We start from the raw sequence: 18453 nt of genomic DNA, 5'->3' as shown, positions 1-18453 counted from the left end.
CCATCTAGACAATAATCTCTGTAGGAAGTGAGCTGTCTCTCACACATCTTTACAAGAAGCCTCTGTGACAGAGCACACCTTCTTTCTCCATAGGAATCTTTACAATTTACTACAATGTCAGTAATAATCACATGAACTTTTGTCAAACTGGTAACGTGTTCACCTTACAGTATCAATTTCTCTGTGACTGAAACTTGCTATAGTAATTGTTAATATTTTCTGCTCTCTAAATGTACATGCTTGGTATAAAGTATAAAATCCAATACTTAAGTTAATGTTTGCAAATGTGCTGGCCCAGGTTCTTTTTTGAACGTATTCTTTGTGTTATGCACGTTAAATTCGCTGTTTTCTGTGAATGCTGTATGTCACAACAAGTGCTCGTGAAAGCAGAATGTCAGCAGAGTCCCATATGGTTAAGGGTACACTAGTCCCTTTTAGTCTCATCTTATAACTACAAGTCTCCATTGATGACCAGCAGAAAAAAAGGACAAATTCTGACCTGGAAAATCTGAAGTGGGGTAGCAACTCAGCGGCTCAGCTTTTTGGAAGTAGTTGTTTCAAGGCTTTAATTTTCTCTACAGTAATTGATCTGAGGACTTTGGCACAACTAGTACATATGTCAGATTGTTTTCCTTCCTTCATGCATTTTGGCAAAGTCTTCCCTGTAGAGGAAATTAATAAATTTCAGGATGACATTTCCTTCTTCATCCAAAAGAACAAGAAAAAAACCCCCAACAACCTCTGGGTTATTTTCAGTCTTTAATTTTCACGTTTAAAAAAAAAAATTCTCTGAATAAAGGAGAGGTACTTCGTCAGAGAAACAAAAGCCAAGAAATTTCCTAATTTGTGTGACCAATATGCACGCAAGATCAGTTCAATGCACATTATACATATGCATTCACACACTTAGGTATATAGGATGATCGTGAGTACACCTATACATTAAGTTACAAATTGAGAAAATGTAAAGAATATTCATTACATGGGAGGTGCAAGCAGCTAGAATTCTGAAGGGCAAAATAAAAACATTGCAAAAGATATCAGTGCTTATACTTCAATGTGCAAGCAGACTATCAACAATTACAGCCAAGAAAAAATTTATAAGCTAACATTACTTCTATTTCACCTTCATTTTGATTGTTTCCTTTCTTGTATATGATAATAAAACTGTATTCATACATTAAAAGAAGGAAAAATTGCTTTCATTTTGGAGACTATCTTCCGATGCCATATGAACGACCATCAATCCACAGTTCATAGATTACGCACTACTACAACAGAGAGCATATTCCATTATTTCCACTATAATGTTTTTGGTGATTTTACACTAAAGGATCTGACACTGACATCAATGAGAACTAAGGTACTTGTCTTGGTCAATTATTGATCTTACACTGCAGATAATTCTTGTACAAAAACAGAACCCAAAATTTATTTTTCATGTTGGAAACTGATTCTATGTGAAACACAGGTCTACTCTAATTCATCCCCAGAGTTGCTAGAGATGCTATGATAAAAGATATTCTGCAGCCCAGAATATTTAAGTTTTTTAAATACTACTCTTTTCATAGGGCATAAATGATTTAGACAGATAGACCCATTGCTTTCAAGCAGAGGGTCACAGGCAGTCTTATTTACTACCAAAATGACATTGGGGTTTTTTTTAAATTAATCTGTTTCTTGGGTTTCTAAATTATACTAGAGAAGCTAATGCAGATATATCAGATGCAGTTTCTCTAGTTAATTATTTTCAGAGGGGCTTTGATATTACAATGGCACACATGCTAAAGCGAAGTTTCTATAAACAAAATCAAGATATGTAGGAGTCTCAGTCTTTACTGAGGATTAGGAACATCTTGTTTATTAAAACAATCTTTCCTGTTCCTTGTTAATGCTGGAAACATTTTTGATTTTTAAAGGATCCCCAGAGGCAGCCACATTGTGTGTTTCTCCAGTGTACTGCTGACTTTTAATATTTTCATAACCTTAATTTCTGTTATGTCTTTCATTCAGATAACATCCCAAAATCCTCAGTACTGGAAAAATTCTCAGTGGCTTCAAAAGCAGATCCCATAATGCTTTTATAAAGTTTATAGCTACTGTATTTTTAGTGAGGATATGACAGACACCACTCTTGAGGTTGTGATTTTATACCTGGTAAATCCCTAGGGTTATCATAAGATAAATGCATTTAGCATTTATGCACAGATTTGAAATGGTTTGAAATAGAGTTGTTTAAGATTTCTAGTCTGATACCAGTGTTTGCAGTGTTTTCCTGAATTCTTTTAATATCCCAGTAGCTCTTCAGTTCCTTTAAACAGAGACTTTCCACCTCTCAGTCCTTTAAGATAAGAGATGCTCTTTGTCTCTAGCATAGACATCCTTTGGGACACTACCGTTTATTCCTGTTAAATTATCATTGAAAGACAGAGATGTATTGTTGCAAAGAAGAAAAAAATATTCTGTCTTTCAAAGATGTCAGCAGAATTTTCCTCTTCAGTTAGAGGACTTGATAAAGCTGACAGGGTATAGACCATTTAACGTGGTCTACGTCCTGCCCCAAACTTACCAGAAAGAAATTTCAGCCCAGTTTTATAGCAGTATATTTAATCTACTCTCTGACACAGCCTTAATGCTGGAAGCACTGAGATTCAAAATGCTGAATCTTAATGTTAAATTAGCTGCTACGGGGTTCTCAAATTGTGCTCTTGTGATTGGTGACTCAGAAACCTTCTCAGTGAGTCTAAAGAACAAATTTTTTTTTCCCCAATTTAAACAGTAGTGAGCAAGGAGTTACTAAGGAATGTGTGCCGGGGAAGGATCTTCTGCAGTCAACTTGTCAACTCAGAAAGGAAACCTTATACGAGCACTGCATTTTTAAATGCATATAATAGATGCTAGCACTCATCAGTTTGATAAACACTTTGTTACCTCTGAAATGGTGCTAATCTATTGCAGTGCTAGCAAGAAAGCTGCTAGGTCTAGAAATTTTGTCAGGATCATTTGGCTATTCACAGTTAGTGAGCTCCCACGCTGGGATTTCACAGCTGCTCTGTACTGGATGTGTTGGTAGGACACCATGATGCTAGGCAGCATTTTTCCCTCTGATTGTGTCTGCGTCTGCTCCTCTTTTCCTTGTGTGCCCCTTCCTAAATAGATATGCTGTTACTAAGCATCTCAAATAGTTGTGTGAACTTCACAGAGAGACATCTGAGGTGTTAACAAAACATTCATATTATATAGAATCTGTGTTTACATATTATTTTACTATGTTATACTACACTGTACCTCACTTCGTGGCCATGCTTGAGGCACATGCTCCATACCAAAACAAACATTCAAATGGCTTTGAGTTGGAAACCGACATCTGTAAGGAAAAGGAATTGTAATGTGATTTAATTGATTTATGTAATTGAAAACCAAAACAAACCACCACTGTTATGTACTATAAATGACTCCTTTTGTCTGCTACAAAATTTACAAAATGCCCTGCAGCCATACTGAGAGAATAGAATAAATGACAACTCCTCTTTGGGCCTATTTGAGAAAGAGTCAGGAAAGGGAGGATGAGAGTGGCCAGAGGGTTATGAGAAGGAAGAGATGAGTGCTGAGATATAAAGCAGCCCAAGGGAAGATTACAAGTTCTCAGAAAAACAGATCAATAATGATATTAACTATGCAGCTGCAAATGCAACTATTTGCATTTTGAAAACATTTTTCCTACTACTGCACTATGCCCAGGGTCTAGAACACTCTCTGAAGTACATAAATCACCTTTGAAAGGGCAGTATTTTAATGAAAAGTCTAGATCCAAAGTATGCTGCTGTATTTTTCAGTATAGGACTACTAGAAACACCAGCTTACCTTCCCTCCTATTGCTGGCTCAAGTAAGATGCAAGGATCTGAGACTGCTCCAGTTTACAAGTAACTCTCAAACAACTTCCCACTGATTCTGTCTCCTCCCTTTTCCCTTTTACCTCCCTAGACCTTTCACCCTTTGGTTCCCTTGGGAAAACCATGACGAATTTCCACCTGGAAATTTCAGTCTCAAGGTTAGGTAGTCCCGTTTTGTTGTTGTTTGATGGCCTTTCCTCTCCACCCTCTTTCTCTTCACCACATTGAGACTTTTGACAAGGTCAAACAATTAATCTTTGTTTCTATATTTATATCTGGGAAGCTCCCTTTATTAGCACGATAGCTTTTCAGATAGGACAGCTTGACAAAATCAGTAGATAAGAAAGCTCCTGCTAACAGAGACCTGGCCTGGTAAAATAAAACATATTTAAAAAAAAAAAATTAAAACATCCTGAGATGTTAATACAAAATAAGCACCCACTACACAGGTTTTTCTAACCATAGAATAAATGCTACTTAATGACTCCACAAAATAAAAGCTATCCTAGACAATGCTCTGTACATTATCTTGCCAGCTTATGAAACAGAAAGACACAAAGTGGCTGTGTTGTGTATTTTGCACTCAGGACTGCAGCGCAATTGTAAAGGCTAGCACCAAAGGAAGACACGAAGTGCAAACGCAATGAATGAGGGATGACTGAGTCAAAGAAATTCAATAAACATTAACTGGAAGGAATAAACTCAAGGGCCAATGAAAGCAGTCCTGTCTAGTTGAATACATTGGTTGAACATATTAGAAGATAAGTGAAAGACACAGACACAAAGAAAGGAAACCTGAATGCTTATAGTACTTACTGGCAATAAGATAATAAAGCGATCAAGCAGTAAGTTAGCAAGGAAATCCTGAAAAAGAGGGAGTTGCTGGAAACTAAAAATGGAAGTGAAGATGATGGGTTAAAAAAATGGCTATTAAGTATTTGAAAGCAAGTACAAAAAGTAGTAATGAAAATCTGTTCAGAAGGAAAAAAATACATCTACCAGCATGAGAGAGATAGAAAGCTATAGCAAGCTTTTTGTTCCTCCAAAGGACATATTTGTATGGTTGGGCTGTTGTTTTTTCTTTACTAAGAAGCCACAGCTTCAAAGGTAACTTTTTTTTCCCCTCTTTTCCTGCTTCGCCTTTCTGGCACAAGGAGAAATCTTTGCTTTTAAAATGCTGTTAGCCTTCAAGGGTGAATTGTCTCAATCTGTTTTTCCTTATTATTTATTTGAATTCTCACAGCAACTGACCTCCAAATGTAGTACAGGTAATAAAAGCTGTAATAACATCACCCATAAGCGTTTCTTTGCATTTGCATTAGTAAAGTGGATCCTAATAAGTTAGTAACATAAGAAGTTACTCCATGTCAGCCTCACGAAAAAAACTCAGAAATATGTACAACACAATAACCTCTAGATTAGAATCATGGTTTTGATCTGGTTGTCAAGTTGAGGGATTTCTCCTGTGCGCTACCAAGGGCCATTAAAATCTCTTTCCCACTTGTCCTTTTATCCCTGTGGAGATTCATTTGAAAATACCTTGATGACTCTTATCCACAAAACTTCCTTATCTAAGCATATATATGAATCACTTTGAAAGGAGCCACATTTCTCTTAGCAACCAAAGAATCAGTCTTAGCAACAAGACAGCTGGATAATTTTGTTTTCACATAGTTACTCGTGGACAGTACGTTCTGCTTTCTGCTTTCCCATGGCATTGCTGTTTCAGTATTAACTTAGTAAAGTGTAAGAAATGGTACAAATCAAACACTTGCTCATAGCAAAGACATCACTTGCAGGGCAAATGACGATCTTTCTACCTTTGATTCTATTTCCTTTAGGAGATAGTGCAAGAATAATGACTGCTGGAAAGCTCAAAATTCAAGTTTTCCCCATGACAGAACTACTACAAAGAAATGTGTGCAGACAGTTTGCAAAATCTTTATTTCCTTCACAGAAAGCACAGTGGAGAATCAAAGTATTAACTCTAAAGGCTCACATGTCAGCCTCTCTTAGCATCTGTTCATGTTGAGAACAGTTAGAAAGACTGGATATAAAGTGACTTTTAGATATATTTCCTATATTTTTTTAGCAAGGATAATTTTGGGAGAAATATTATAGTGGGGAAAACTGGGAACATCGGAGCAATCGCCATTTCGGTTATTACCTGGGATGATGTCTTTAGAGGACTGTTGGGGAAGCTTCCCAAGGAAGCAATGCTAAGATAGCATTTACGAACAGAGTAATGTTGTAGTAGTTTCCATCTCTCAATCCTGCATCTGTATGAGGAAATGAGTTACCATATGTATTTTGGTCATATTAAGAAATTCAAAGTACAGGTAGAAATAGTAAATGCACTCGCATCTCACCCATGTTCCTTCTCTGTCTCCTCCTGTAGGGGCTGTTGGCATACTACATGCCGGTTTGATTCCCTTACTTGTATTCAAACTGAAGACTGAGTCTGATGAAATCCAGGAGCTAATCCTTGATACACTCTCCAACTGTCTGCATGTGGAGGCTTCTGAAGCTCTGGCAACTAGTGCCATCACTATCCTGAAGGAAAAGCTCACACACTCATCAGCAGCCATCAGAAGCAAAGCAGCTTGCGTCCTGTCAGAAATTAGGTAGAGATCTGTCTATAATACTTAAGCCCAAGAAAATACTCATTTCAGGAGTAAATCAATGTCATTAGTTTACAGTTCTGTTCCACTACACATTGAAGCTGTCACATTTCACATGTAAAGCAATATCAGCCTGAACACACACATAGGTAGAAGACTTCTAAAAATTGTAACTGCTATAAACCACTCAAGAAGATGTTGATCAGGAAATGTCATTCCTTCTATTTGTCTCTGGTATTGGCAGTGAAATCAGGATTTGTTCCTGGTACAGCACTGCTGAGAAAAAATTATTGCATAAGAAATCGTGCAAAAACAAGATTATGACCACTATTGCAGGTAGGGAGAAGCTCCCTCATTTTTTTGGACAACTGCTGCCTCTCAAAAAATTAAAAGGTCCTGGGAAATTTTCAGTGTGATTGAGGACAGAAATAGTTTTCTGACACAGGCTGCTGCATACGTCAGTGATGAATCAGAAAAAGCAATCTTTATATTAAATTTGTGTATCAAACACTGGATGAAAGGAACAGCTTAAGTCCACTGTCCTGCAATCACAAAATGTAATAACAGTGCTCAACAGATGTCTAGTTCAAGAAGGTCTGCAGATCATGCAGTTTACATACCTATTAGCACAAAACATTTCCTCATGTCCTATAATAAAGCGAGGTCATATGGGAAAAGAAGGAGAGTATAGATAACATAAGTCATAGAAAGAAAGCAGAAATGCAATTAGAGTACGGACATCAGCTACATTCTAGGTCCCTGCAGTAGGCTGGGCCATGTTAAATACTCCCCTTGTTAGAGAGGCTAGAAAGAGAGAAAATTGACCTGGGAGAAGAACTAATTGCAGACCCCTAATTTAGCAGGTTTTAAAATCTGTATAGGGTTCAACAGACCACCAGCACACTTAATCCTACATCCTGTTACATGCTGCTGCCCATCAATCTCCAGTATACCACAGAAAGTAAAAAAAAATCCAAACATCACCTAAAAAAAGTTGTTAAGTCCTCACACATAGGTTAATATGATATCATCAGCATTGTACCAGCAAGGAGATTTAATAGACACGAGGCACAAACAGACATCCCCTTTCTTTCCTTTGTGGCTGGACAGTGGTGCTTGCCATCTGTCTAACAGTCAGAACATTGTGACTCCAAAGAGAACAGAGAGGACTGTGTCAGCACTGTTGTCATGAAATGAAGGAAGGCTGCAGGCGTCCAGGCATGGGGAGAAGCTGTGGGTAGCTGCATGGTTAGCAGACACATGAAAGCAACTTAGCCATCTTTTCTGCACAGTACTCATCCAGAGGGAAAAAGCGTGGTATGCGAAGAGATTATTCCTGTGCTGGTGAGCCTGCTGGAAGATACAGATCCTGAAGTCCAAGCTAGTGCAACAGGAGCACTGATGTTCGCTACTGTTAAACCTGCGGGTAAGAGAGGCAGTTAGGTTAGGATACTTTCTGAAAATCCTGTTCTAAGGCAATGCGGTAACAAAACTTTTGCCCCCACAAATCCTCAGTTTCTGATAGTGTTAAAGCTCTTCAAGAAACTGTAAGATGGGGACATTTCTTTATAACTGTCTCAAGCCACTACTGTTGCTCCCTGACAGTGTCAAGGGGGAGACAGTATATTTCACATCACTCACCTGAAGTAGGTCAACAAGTTATTCATCTACCCCGCCTGCATCATTTCCCTCCAGAGGGAAACATTTCCCATTCACGTCCAGACCACACAGAAATACACACACTCTGAATGACCAGTCCTCAACAGGGGCACACTGACTTCTGGGAACTCTTTTTGAGGTTAGAGGCAGTTTCTCTCTCACTTCTCACTGGGAAAAGAATGTGTATTAATAAGGTCTGTCGCTCTCCCAAGTAACTTACATGACACTGAAAACACTAACTGCTAAATTTTCAGTGTGATGAATGACTAGACGTTAAAAACTCTTAATAACAGCAGTTGTGTTTCAGTCCTCCTCTGCAACTGTCCCCCTGACTTCTAAAGACAACACAGGCCTGGATCTCAGTGTTTGAAGTGTCTTTAAAAATAATAGAATCGAGGATGTTCTTAAGGGCATCTAAATTCCCACATTCAAAAAACCCAGTTTATCTTATAATTTGGTACCTCATGTATCTTAGATAATTTGTTGCAAATTAAATAATAATGTGTAAGGCAGATAAAGTTAACTAAAAAGATCTATTTTCTTAAAAATAAATAGCTGGCAGCAAGCCTTGGTCTTCAAAAGAAAAGCATATCCTACCTCTTTGCACTGCACCCTCTGGGGCGCTCAGAGCTGTAGCTGGGCAGGGAATAGAAAGCAGCAGTTCAAAAGCACGTTGATTATATGTAATAACACATCTCAAAGACAGTTTATTTCTCTACAGGGAGATTCTCAGCCCTAGGTGCTGAAGCCATTCCACCTTTACTGAAGTTGGTTGCTGAGGAAACCAGCAAAGCCCGTCTGAGTGCAATCAAAACCCTCACCATGCTGGCTGAGCTACCAGAGGGCCGCAAGACACTGCTAGATCATACAGATACATTTCAGCAGTGTCTGAATGATCCCTGTGAGGCAGTAAAAAGAGCTGCCAAAATTGCCATCAGTGTCATCAAATGGAAACCTTTCTGAAGACAGTGACGTTTCGTAGAGATCTATTGCCCTCTGTTGTTGTCTGGCTGTAAAAGTTGCATGATTATATGAGACCTTCAAAAACAACTCTCTTCCTCGGTTACTCTGGATCAGTTCCTTCTGAGAAGTCATTTGTCAACGGTTTCACATCTATACTACAGGTCACGAGCAGAATAATGGGGAAAAAGAGAAGTTAGGAAGTCTAGAATTTTCCACTAGGAGTTATTTTCTGAGTTACCAAGATTTTCCTGTGATACAAGAAACCAATGCTTTTTGTTTTCTTCATCACGTTCTCTTCTTTTCCTTTTTTTAAACCTTAGCCTGTCAAACATTAATTAATAATTATATTAGAAAGAAAGGTTCATAATTAACCTCTTCAGCAGTCTTGTCTATGCTGAGTTTTGCTGCAAACATTAGTCGAACATGGGATTAGAACCGTTTAGAGCATCATCACAGAAAAAGCAACAGCGATGTCATAGAAGGGTTTCCCCAAGAAAATTATGAGCTTTTCCCAGCCTAAAATACAACCAAGTACTTAGCAGCACCCTTCTAACATACGGAGTTGCTGACCAGACTTGCCAGCAGCGAATCTAGTGAAGAGGGACCCTGCTGCCCTGGGCTAAGAGCACCCCAGCCTAACCCTGTCCCTGTGACGAGATTTATCCATGCGATACTCCAATATCCCCAGCTAATGATTTCTCAAAGTAAGTTTTAGTACCGGCGCTCGCTTTACTCGGCAGCCCCTTCCGAGCACCGCTGCTGCTGTATGTGTCAGCAGCCTCACCCTCGGCCTTAGCTGCCGTGATGGCTCCTGTAGTATTAAGCTGGTGAGGATCTCAACAAGCAGGTTTTTCTCCTTCTGTGTGCTTGGATCCAGGCTCAGGGCTGCCATGTGCAGTTGTCCAAGCTTAGGGTAAAAGGAAAATAAGTCAGAAAGACTTTACCAGGGAAGCCCGTGGTAAGGCTCTGCTAGGGACCAACCCTGCTGCCTCTAAGAGAAGAGGGATCTGACCCCTCTCTGAAATTGGTTATGGTACGGAACAAAAGTGCCTCTGTGTTTGTGCTAGTACTTGGTATTTTGTAGTGTTGTACAGCTGTAATTTATCCTTTGAGTACAAAAACTAACAAATATAACAGAAGTGGAAGTGTTGTGCCAGAACTGAAGAGTTTTGCCATTGTAGCTCACTTTTGGGGGAGAATGAGGGGGCGAGAGGAAAGCTGACCCTAATGTTACAGTCCTGTCCAACAGGAGTTGGACAAGGCAGTCTCCCAGAGGTCCCTTTCCAGCCTCGCGTATTCTATGATTAACAGCTGTCTAAACAAAGAGATGAGGAGAGAACAGAGAACTGAAAATGCCAATTCCCTATTTTGGAAAAATGTGGTGGTTTGCATTTTTTTCTTTAAAAAGCTCAACAGTTTTTGTTTTTTTTAAAAAGAAACTTTTACTTCATAGAATTGAGAATAACAGAGACAGTTCAAGCTGTTCGTAGAAGCCAACCTATCCAATGAGATATAAATTGCCTGAAAGAAAGAAGGTAGTTGCTGTGTTTAGAGCTGATGGGCAGTTGAAGTGACGGGAAGTTCAGCAGTGTTTTACTCATGGTGTAGTCAAGGCAGGTCACTACAGAGATGTTGCAAATTTCTCTGCCTGCAGTTGCAAATGTGCAATTTAAGAGACATAAGCAGAAGGCCCAGGCAAAGAAATAAAAGCAAGCTAGCAGGACAACTCCTGGCCATTCTCAGTGACCAAGAAAGGCGTGATAGTGCAGCTGGCTCAGCTTCACAGAGAGTCCTATTTGTTTTCACTCAGGCTTGGCTCTCACGTGGTATTTTTCTATCTAGAAGTTACCAAGCTGTAGCTACAAAGAAGCTGCATCATCTGTATAAAGGGGTTATTTGTCAGGGCTGCATTTCTATTGTGGAAACCCACTGTCACACTGCAAACCTACCCTTATACAAAGGGTAAACTTGTCCTGTAGGAGTGATCAAGGATAAAATATTTCTCTTCCATAACCTAACCAAAAGGCGAATTTCCTCTCCTGTAAAGATAGGATTTGAAGTATTGAGTCACTTGGATTAATCCCACCTGGGCAGGACCTTGGAGGAACTCTGCCTTTTAAGCACACTTTACATACATAAGGCACGCATACATAGCGTTGATGCCAGAGTGCATCCCAAGAAGAGAGCACCAAGCAGCTTGATAACATGCTGAATGTTCAGGAAGGGCGAGGGAACCACAGAGAACGGTAGGCTCATCGGCACGTGCAAAACTTCTGTGGGAAAATGCAGTAACAATGATCATTTAGCTCAGTTCCAAACTTCTGTCACAGCCTTTCCAGGTAATTCAGGTATCACAATTCAAGGAGTTTGCAAAATAATTGGCTTGTTTAGAGATGGAAATAAGATCATTCAGACTGACCTGCTCTGACTAGAAAAAATCTAGCTGACTTGGACCTTAAGCACTGCATTCTGAGCATCTGCCTGATCATTGCTTTAAAGACAATATAAACTGTTTCCAAATAAGGCTCTATATGGTATCAATGTTCTTGTCTTACGTACATGCACAATATAAAAATGGACCAAAGTCTTAATTGAACTCTGAAGTACAGGTGAGAGTGGTACCGCTTCTACATGTCAGCTTTTCTCTCAGCAAGTCTTTGGCATTATTATATCTGACAAGGCATTTCAATCGCAACAGTAATTCCATTGGGCTATATTGACCAGGTATTGCCTATATAAACATTGGAATGCAAAGACTGCATATAGAACAGCCATGAACCATTATTAATTATTTTTTTACTTATAAAGCTGCATTTACTGATGAAAAGGTTGCAGATATTATAATTCAAATTCATATGCTCTGGCGTGGTGCAGTTTGCTGCAATTTACTGGAAGGACTGCAGATGATAAACATTTGCAGGAGCACAGCACAACGTATCACCACGGTGTCAGGGTTACACAGCCTGTGTGAAGCAAAGGATGCTACAGAGATCACGAGCTAGTGCAGAAATAATCCTATTTGTTGCAGAACGCTCTTTTGTAATCTGTGGCATTTCCAGAGCTGTATTATCTTGGTGTCCAAACATTTGGTGCCTCATACTGGGTTACACTGCAGGAGGCCAGTGCAGGAGTGCACAGCACAAGCACGCGACGTTTGACAAGGGAAGGTGCACAGATCTACCTGATATCACAGAGAAATATCACACTATCTCCTCTGTAATCCTGACCATACGGAACCTGAATTAAGATCTAAGGTTTTATTCTACAAAATCATTTTTCAGGGTATATTAAAACACAACACGTAATAGCTTCCACAGTAATATGTTGATTCCTAAATCTCCTTCCTAAAATGAGTTTCTCAGCCACAATCCGACACCTGAAATGACCCTTCACATTCTTCATAAAGACCTTTGAGCTCTCAAATATAATTTAAATCAGTCAATAGGTAAAATCCCTAACTTGATGTGGGGTTTTTTTCCTCCAGGAAAATGAAGACACACTTTCTTTTTGTTATTTTGCAGGAAAAAACATACCCTGTTTTATTAGAAGACACAACAAAAAAGGAAGAAATATAATTCTATAAGGCTTATACTATAGGCCACCCATATATTTATTAACAAGGCATAAAACCAGCATGTAGATATCAACATGATCTACCAATGTTGTTACTGAGTTGTCTAGTAATTTTTTAGGGTATGTTTCAGTGTATTTCTGAATTCCGCTATTAAAACAGTGACTGTAAGATGGGAGATTACAGCTCTGAAATAGTAGTTGGGAAATCAAAGGAATCAAGAATAAGTCCTTGAAAAAGTTTTCACAAATAGAGAAACTGATGGCAAAAAAAAGGAAATATCCAAGTTGGCCCAAAATACATGGAGGAGAGACAAAAACCAACCCAGCAGCACGAACAGAAATTGTAGATTAAAAAGAATTGAGTAGAGAATATACAGCACAAGCCTGGATTTTTATGTTGGGAATTCTCAGTACTCTTACTCAAACTGCCTTTGATTCTGTAATTTAGCAAATAATCATTTAATTAATTTTCATAAATCCTTATGATTAAGGATTTTCTTCTGAGGTACACCAAGTCTTGAAACAAAGGAGAACAAGATGTACTGAAGTTACAGTAACAGTGATTTATAGATCAGGCTGGAGTTCAGCCAAGATATCCTTTGGCCTTAGCAGTATTTTGACTTCTGTCAGTTACTAGTTAACTGCTGAGTACAGTGTTGCCCTTAAGACCGTGCACAAAACAAAAAAATGCATCCTTAAAGTCTTCTTGTACTGACATTCTGATGAAAAGAAAAGGTCACCTGTCCTAGCAAGTCCAAGGGCAGGAGCAGTTCAGGTCATGCTTCCCATGAACTTCACCAACAAGATGACAATGCTGATGCTACATGATGCTAAATGGGAACCTGCAGTATTGATGGTTTTCTTTGGGCATTCTCTCCTTCCTCAAATTAGGACATGTTTTCTGACCCATGCCACAGATTTCATCCTAGAGACACGCTCGAGGGCTCTGCCATTGTTTTGGTATTGAACGTTCATTCAACATGCAGCTAAGGACCAGGGGAAGTACTGAAATGTTAACGCATATGGGGAGAGCCTTGGCTAGCTGTAGCTAACTTCCCACTTTGGAATGAGACACAACGGCTCCTGATTTGTGAGGCTAGGAAATTAATTAGCACTCTAGGTATCAGTAAAACAATTAGCTGGATCAAAGAAACACAGCTGATGAATGCTTCCCCTTGGACTGACTTAGCTTTCAGTCAAGTATACTCCATAATAAAGCTGCCACAGACTTGGTCACAGAAACGCTAAAAATCCTTTTGAATTGCTTCATACACATTACAAATACTTAAATTAACATGTCAGGATCTGGCACTCTTCATACACTATAATTAATCTCATTGTTTCAAAAGAAATGCTGTGTGTACAGCAAGTCTCTGGTTTTAGCACTATGTGCTCCACAGCGCTCTGTGCTACAATGACATTAGCACCATTAGATTTTTGACATCAATGAAAAATGATTTATCTTTTTAGCTTGAAGCCAACAATGACATAATTAACGTGGTCCTAGGTCAATGCTGAAATTAATGCAGTTACACTCTGCACAGACCAAGTTTTCAAATCAGCTGCCTAACAGTTCTCCACGATATCAGAAGACAAGAGAGCTGCATTCATGGGAAACAAGACCTCCTCATATAAACCCTGTGTCCCACCCAGACAGAGCTCATTTTGAATGCACAAAGGTTTACATTAGTTTTTTCTAACCGCTTCCAGAAGATTAAGACTATTACAGCTCTTTGTTCTTACAACTACAAACTCACTTCCCTGTCCCCATTTGCTTTCAGAAGTTCACGAGTTGGAAACCATCCTGTCATGCTCTAGAAAGTGGCAGCTTTTAATTCTGTCTCTTCATGTTCCAAAGCAGAGAGTATTTTTGCTTCCCACCACTACGTTTTCTATTTTTAAAATAATAATCATATTAAAAATGCATAGAAGTGAGAGATTTGTCTAAGAACAAAATAAAGATTCTGGGAAAGTCAAATTTGGCTAATTATATTAAACCAGAAAAGCAGAATATCTTTTCTGTGGCTACACACAAAACTAACAGGCTGAAAAGTTCAAGCGCCGGAGCTATTCTTAACAGGACAAAATTTGCAATTTCAATGAACGAAGACCGTTCTGAGAATTTGTTTAGATACTTTGAATACAAGCAAAGTTGTTGAAGTCATAGGCCCTGATACCGTAAATAAAAATGCTGCACAGAGTAAGAATGGCTCATGCTTACCTCAGCTTGAAGTTCTTCCAGGTACCTTAAGAAAAGTAGAGGAGCTGCTGGTACAGGCAGGCAGAGCTGCTCTAGCCTTCAGCGCTGCCAGGTGAGGAGAGGGTGGACACAAGAGCTCCAGGGGAATTCCTTTTCACAGCTTCCCGTGATAGGTAACAAGACTGAGTGTTCCTCGGGCAGGACAAAAAAAAAAGCAACCTATTTTGTTAATAAGAAGGGTAATCACCTGAGGCACTCGTTATACTGTCTGTCATCAGAACAGCTAGCAGAGATCGGAGGGAGTGTGCGTTCACTCCATCTAGCTCTCTAGCATAGACCTGCGATGCACACTCCGTGAAAAAATACCATGAATCATTAAGTAAAAAACGGGGTGGTTTTACATTTCTTATCTTTCTCAATGATGTGTCGCCCTCTGTGGTTAAATCAGTGATACTGTAGTTTAAGTCAAACAGAAGGGAAGCTCTCCCTAATCACTGCTCTCTTCCCTCGCTTTCTCGCTACCACATAGTAACACCACAGGTGCAGGACACAGACACCTGCAGCTAGGACACAGGAGCATTACATAAATTTTAAAAACCTGGCAGCCTCCCTTAGAAGAGCTTTGCTGTGACCCCACGGCTTGTGAACAACCCTTGTCTGCACAGTGTGACAGTCTGGCCCCAGGAACATCACCTTTAAACTCTCCAGCTCAAGGCTTCAAACCAGTGAATTCAAGTGGTCTCCAAAGACAATAACTAAGGCTCTGTAGCTTTTCTGCCAAATGCCAGTCACCATTGGTGATGCATGTATTTATCATTCTACTTTACTCCTCATCTTTGTGTCAGCTTTTACTTCATATAAACATTCCTAATTTGGGCAATTAAGAAAGTGATCTGAGCAGTTGAGCCAATTGGCAGTCACAGCTGCTGATGGTACTCTGATCACAATGGCCACTTGCACCTGAAGAATTCAGCCTTGTGCTATATCCTAATTCACCATGGGCTGACATTTTGGTTAAAACCAAACCCTGGTTGCTGCAGAAGTACTCCAAATTAAGCCACAGACCTTTCCTGCCCCAGAATTTCAGTGCATAAGCTTTTTCAATAACAAATAAGCATAAAACCAAATTCTGAGTTCTAAGAACAGTGTTCTTGTGACCATCAATATGATGATGCGAGAAACTTGGATACATTTGTTATGGGGTGACACAGAAAAATGAAAACATAAATGAAGCATGGTTACCCTTTGTCAGGACTTGGCCTGAAATTACGTAGTTATCCTTAAATGGAAGTTCCGACTTGTTTAGTGTGTGCTCTTTATGGATCAGTGTTATAATTGCCTTACAGTACTACTAGGTGAATTTTTAAATTTTATTGTATTTTATTTTGTGCAGTTAATTTGAAGTAATTAAGTATCTCTAACTAAAGTCCACTAAAATAAGCTGTAACCCTGTATCCTACTTGAGAGAATAAGCTGGGATGTCTCAGGATCGCCTGAAACAGTTGTACTGTGCTGTACAGGCCATGCACATCCATTGTGCTATTAGCCAGAGGTATGTCTGGGGCCTCTCCACAAACCAGCAGCATTTCAAACATGGGGAAGAAGCATGTGCTCACTGTTCCCGTTTCTAAAGCATGAGAATGCCCAGGACAGTGTGAGCTTCTTTTCAGGTTTTGTCTGACAGTGTCACACAACAGTAGCTGCCACACGGGCAGAGTTCCCCTGAGAACTGAAAAAAGGTCACTCTCTTCCTCAAGATCATGAAACTCCCCTTGAATGCAATAGCCACCAACTGAGGTAGCATTTAACCGTTAATCTAAACACAAAGTTCTATCAGCTGTCCACAATATCAGGCAATTTTTCTATGAAATTCTACAAAATTAGAGAGGTACTCTAAGCAGCAGCCAAACTTTACGTATACATTCGATCTACAACATCCAGTTTTCAGACTGGAATGAAAACAGGTTGCTGAGGACAAACAGTGAATGTCCCTGGGAAACTGAGTTAGTTTTGCAAAATTCTTTAATCCTGGGAAGGAAAATGAAGTGACAGTGCCTGATTAACCAAGAGGCCGTATAAAGGTTGCTCAGCCTCCCAGCAAACCATTTGTGCTATTTCTTTATCTAAATGGCTGTATAATTCCACCATATTTTTCTTTTTGTAACAGAACATGACAAAGAGGGATCTGGGCAATCCCCATTAAAGTCTTGTTTGCCTGTCACACATTACTACTACCCAGAGCCAAAACCTAGACAGAAAATTAAGTTTGTCTCCCATCATATTACATAAAAATCCCACCATTCTGTGAACACCAAATACTTCAAAATATACAAATACTTTAATACATACAAGTCTTCATAGCCCATTAAATATAATTAATACCATGGTCTTTAAAACACTCTTTTCACTGTAAGAAAAATTTTTGCACTGGTATTTATACGTATTGATTTGGCCTAAGCAAAACCTTTCAGTATACTGCAGGGATTACACTGAAGAGCAGCAATTCTACTAGAATCCAGAGCGTTCTGGTTTAGATCCAAATGAAGAAAAGGTACTGTCAGAAAATGATGCAGTGAATGATTAAAGCTGCAGGAGCTAGCAGCAGCGTGGCATAGCACACACAGAGGGACTACACAGGCTTTGTACTTCAATGCACTTATTGCAAGTCTGGTGCATCTTGGTGTAGAGTTGCACTGAAATGCTTTGAGACAACGCAGCATCCCATGATAGGTGTGCAACAGGAACAAGGAATTGTGGTGCAGCTCAACTACAGCAGTGTCTTGGTTCCCCAGGAAGCTGAATTACATGATAAGAAGGTCTATTGCTTTTTGCTTTGAAGTGTTAAATCTATCTTTTCCAGTATCTCCAGCTGGTATCAAACTTACCAAGTGGAGACAATCAGACTGGTTTAGCTGATATCCCACAGCTGTGACTATTCTCCTTCATGAACTGTTAACTCATACTGTCACACAGCATGAATTCCATTTCACAATTAAATCCTCAGAAGAAAGATGACAGCTTTGCAGAAAAGCAGTACAGAGCCCTCAAATGTGCTTGAAAGAAAAATGCACACCCGGCATTCCGATGCTTTGAACTTCTAACCATGTGCGTGGATTGTTCTGTAGTACAGTCCGTAGGCGATACATTGACACCAACCCCACCAGGAAGAAAGAGGTCCTAGTAACTGCGTGCAGACATTCACTTTGACATACCAAGATGGGAATTGATCAGTAAGAAATAAATATATATACACACACACATACATATGTATTTCAAATATATATAATATATATAGTGCATATATATAATCTATTGCGTGTGTATATATAATATGTTTTGTATAAAAAAGCTTCACATTCAAATAACCATACATATTAAAATATAAAGAGAGGGGGACCTTTTAAAGTTAACCTTAAACAGAGAACCTATCGTAAGCAGAATTCTTATTAGGATCATTGAGACAAGTTTTCCCTAATTTCAAAATGCAATCAACTGAGATGGTTAGTGTTCTGCTGATTACTGAGAAACACAATCCAATGAAAA

At 39.3% G+C, this 18453-nt stretch overlaps 1 protein-coding gene across 1 annotated transcript in view; it reads left to right on the top strand.

The window, feature by feature from the left end:
• The window catches only part of RSPH14 (radial spoke head 14 homolog), a 92042-nt gene extending 82905 nt beyond the window's left edge, over positions 1 to 9137 (top strand). Inside the window, exons 4-6 of the mRNA XM_037410255.1 lie at positions 6293 to 6518; positions 7808 to 7941; positions 8896 to 9137. Coding sequence (XP_037266152.1) covers positions 6293 to 6518; positions 7808 to 7941; positions 8896 to 9137 — 602 coding nt within the window. The remainder of the gene's footprint in view (positions 1 to 6292; positions 6519 to 7807; positions 7942 to 8895) is intronic.
• Positions 9138 to 18453: the final 9316 nt, after the last annotated feature.

This window comes from Falco rusticolus, chromosome 1 (assembly GCF_015220075.1).
Source record: "Falco rusticolus isolate bFalRus1 chromosome 1, bFalRus1.pri, whole genome shotgun sequence".
NCBI lineage: Eukaryota > Metazoa > Chordata > Aves > Falconiformes > Falconidae > Falco > Falco rusticolus.
Note: the sequence above shows the minus strand (reverse complement) of the source record. Positions and strands in the feature narration are given on the sequence as shown.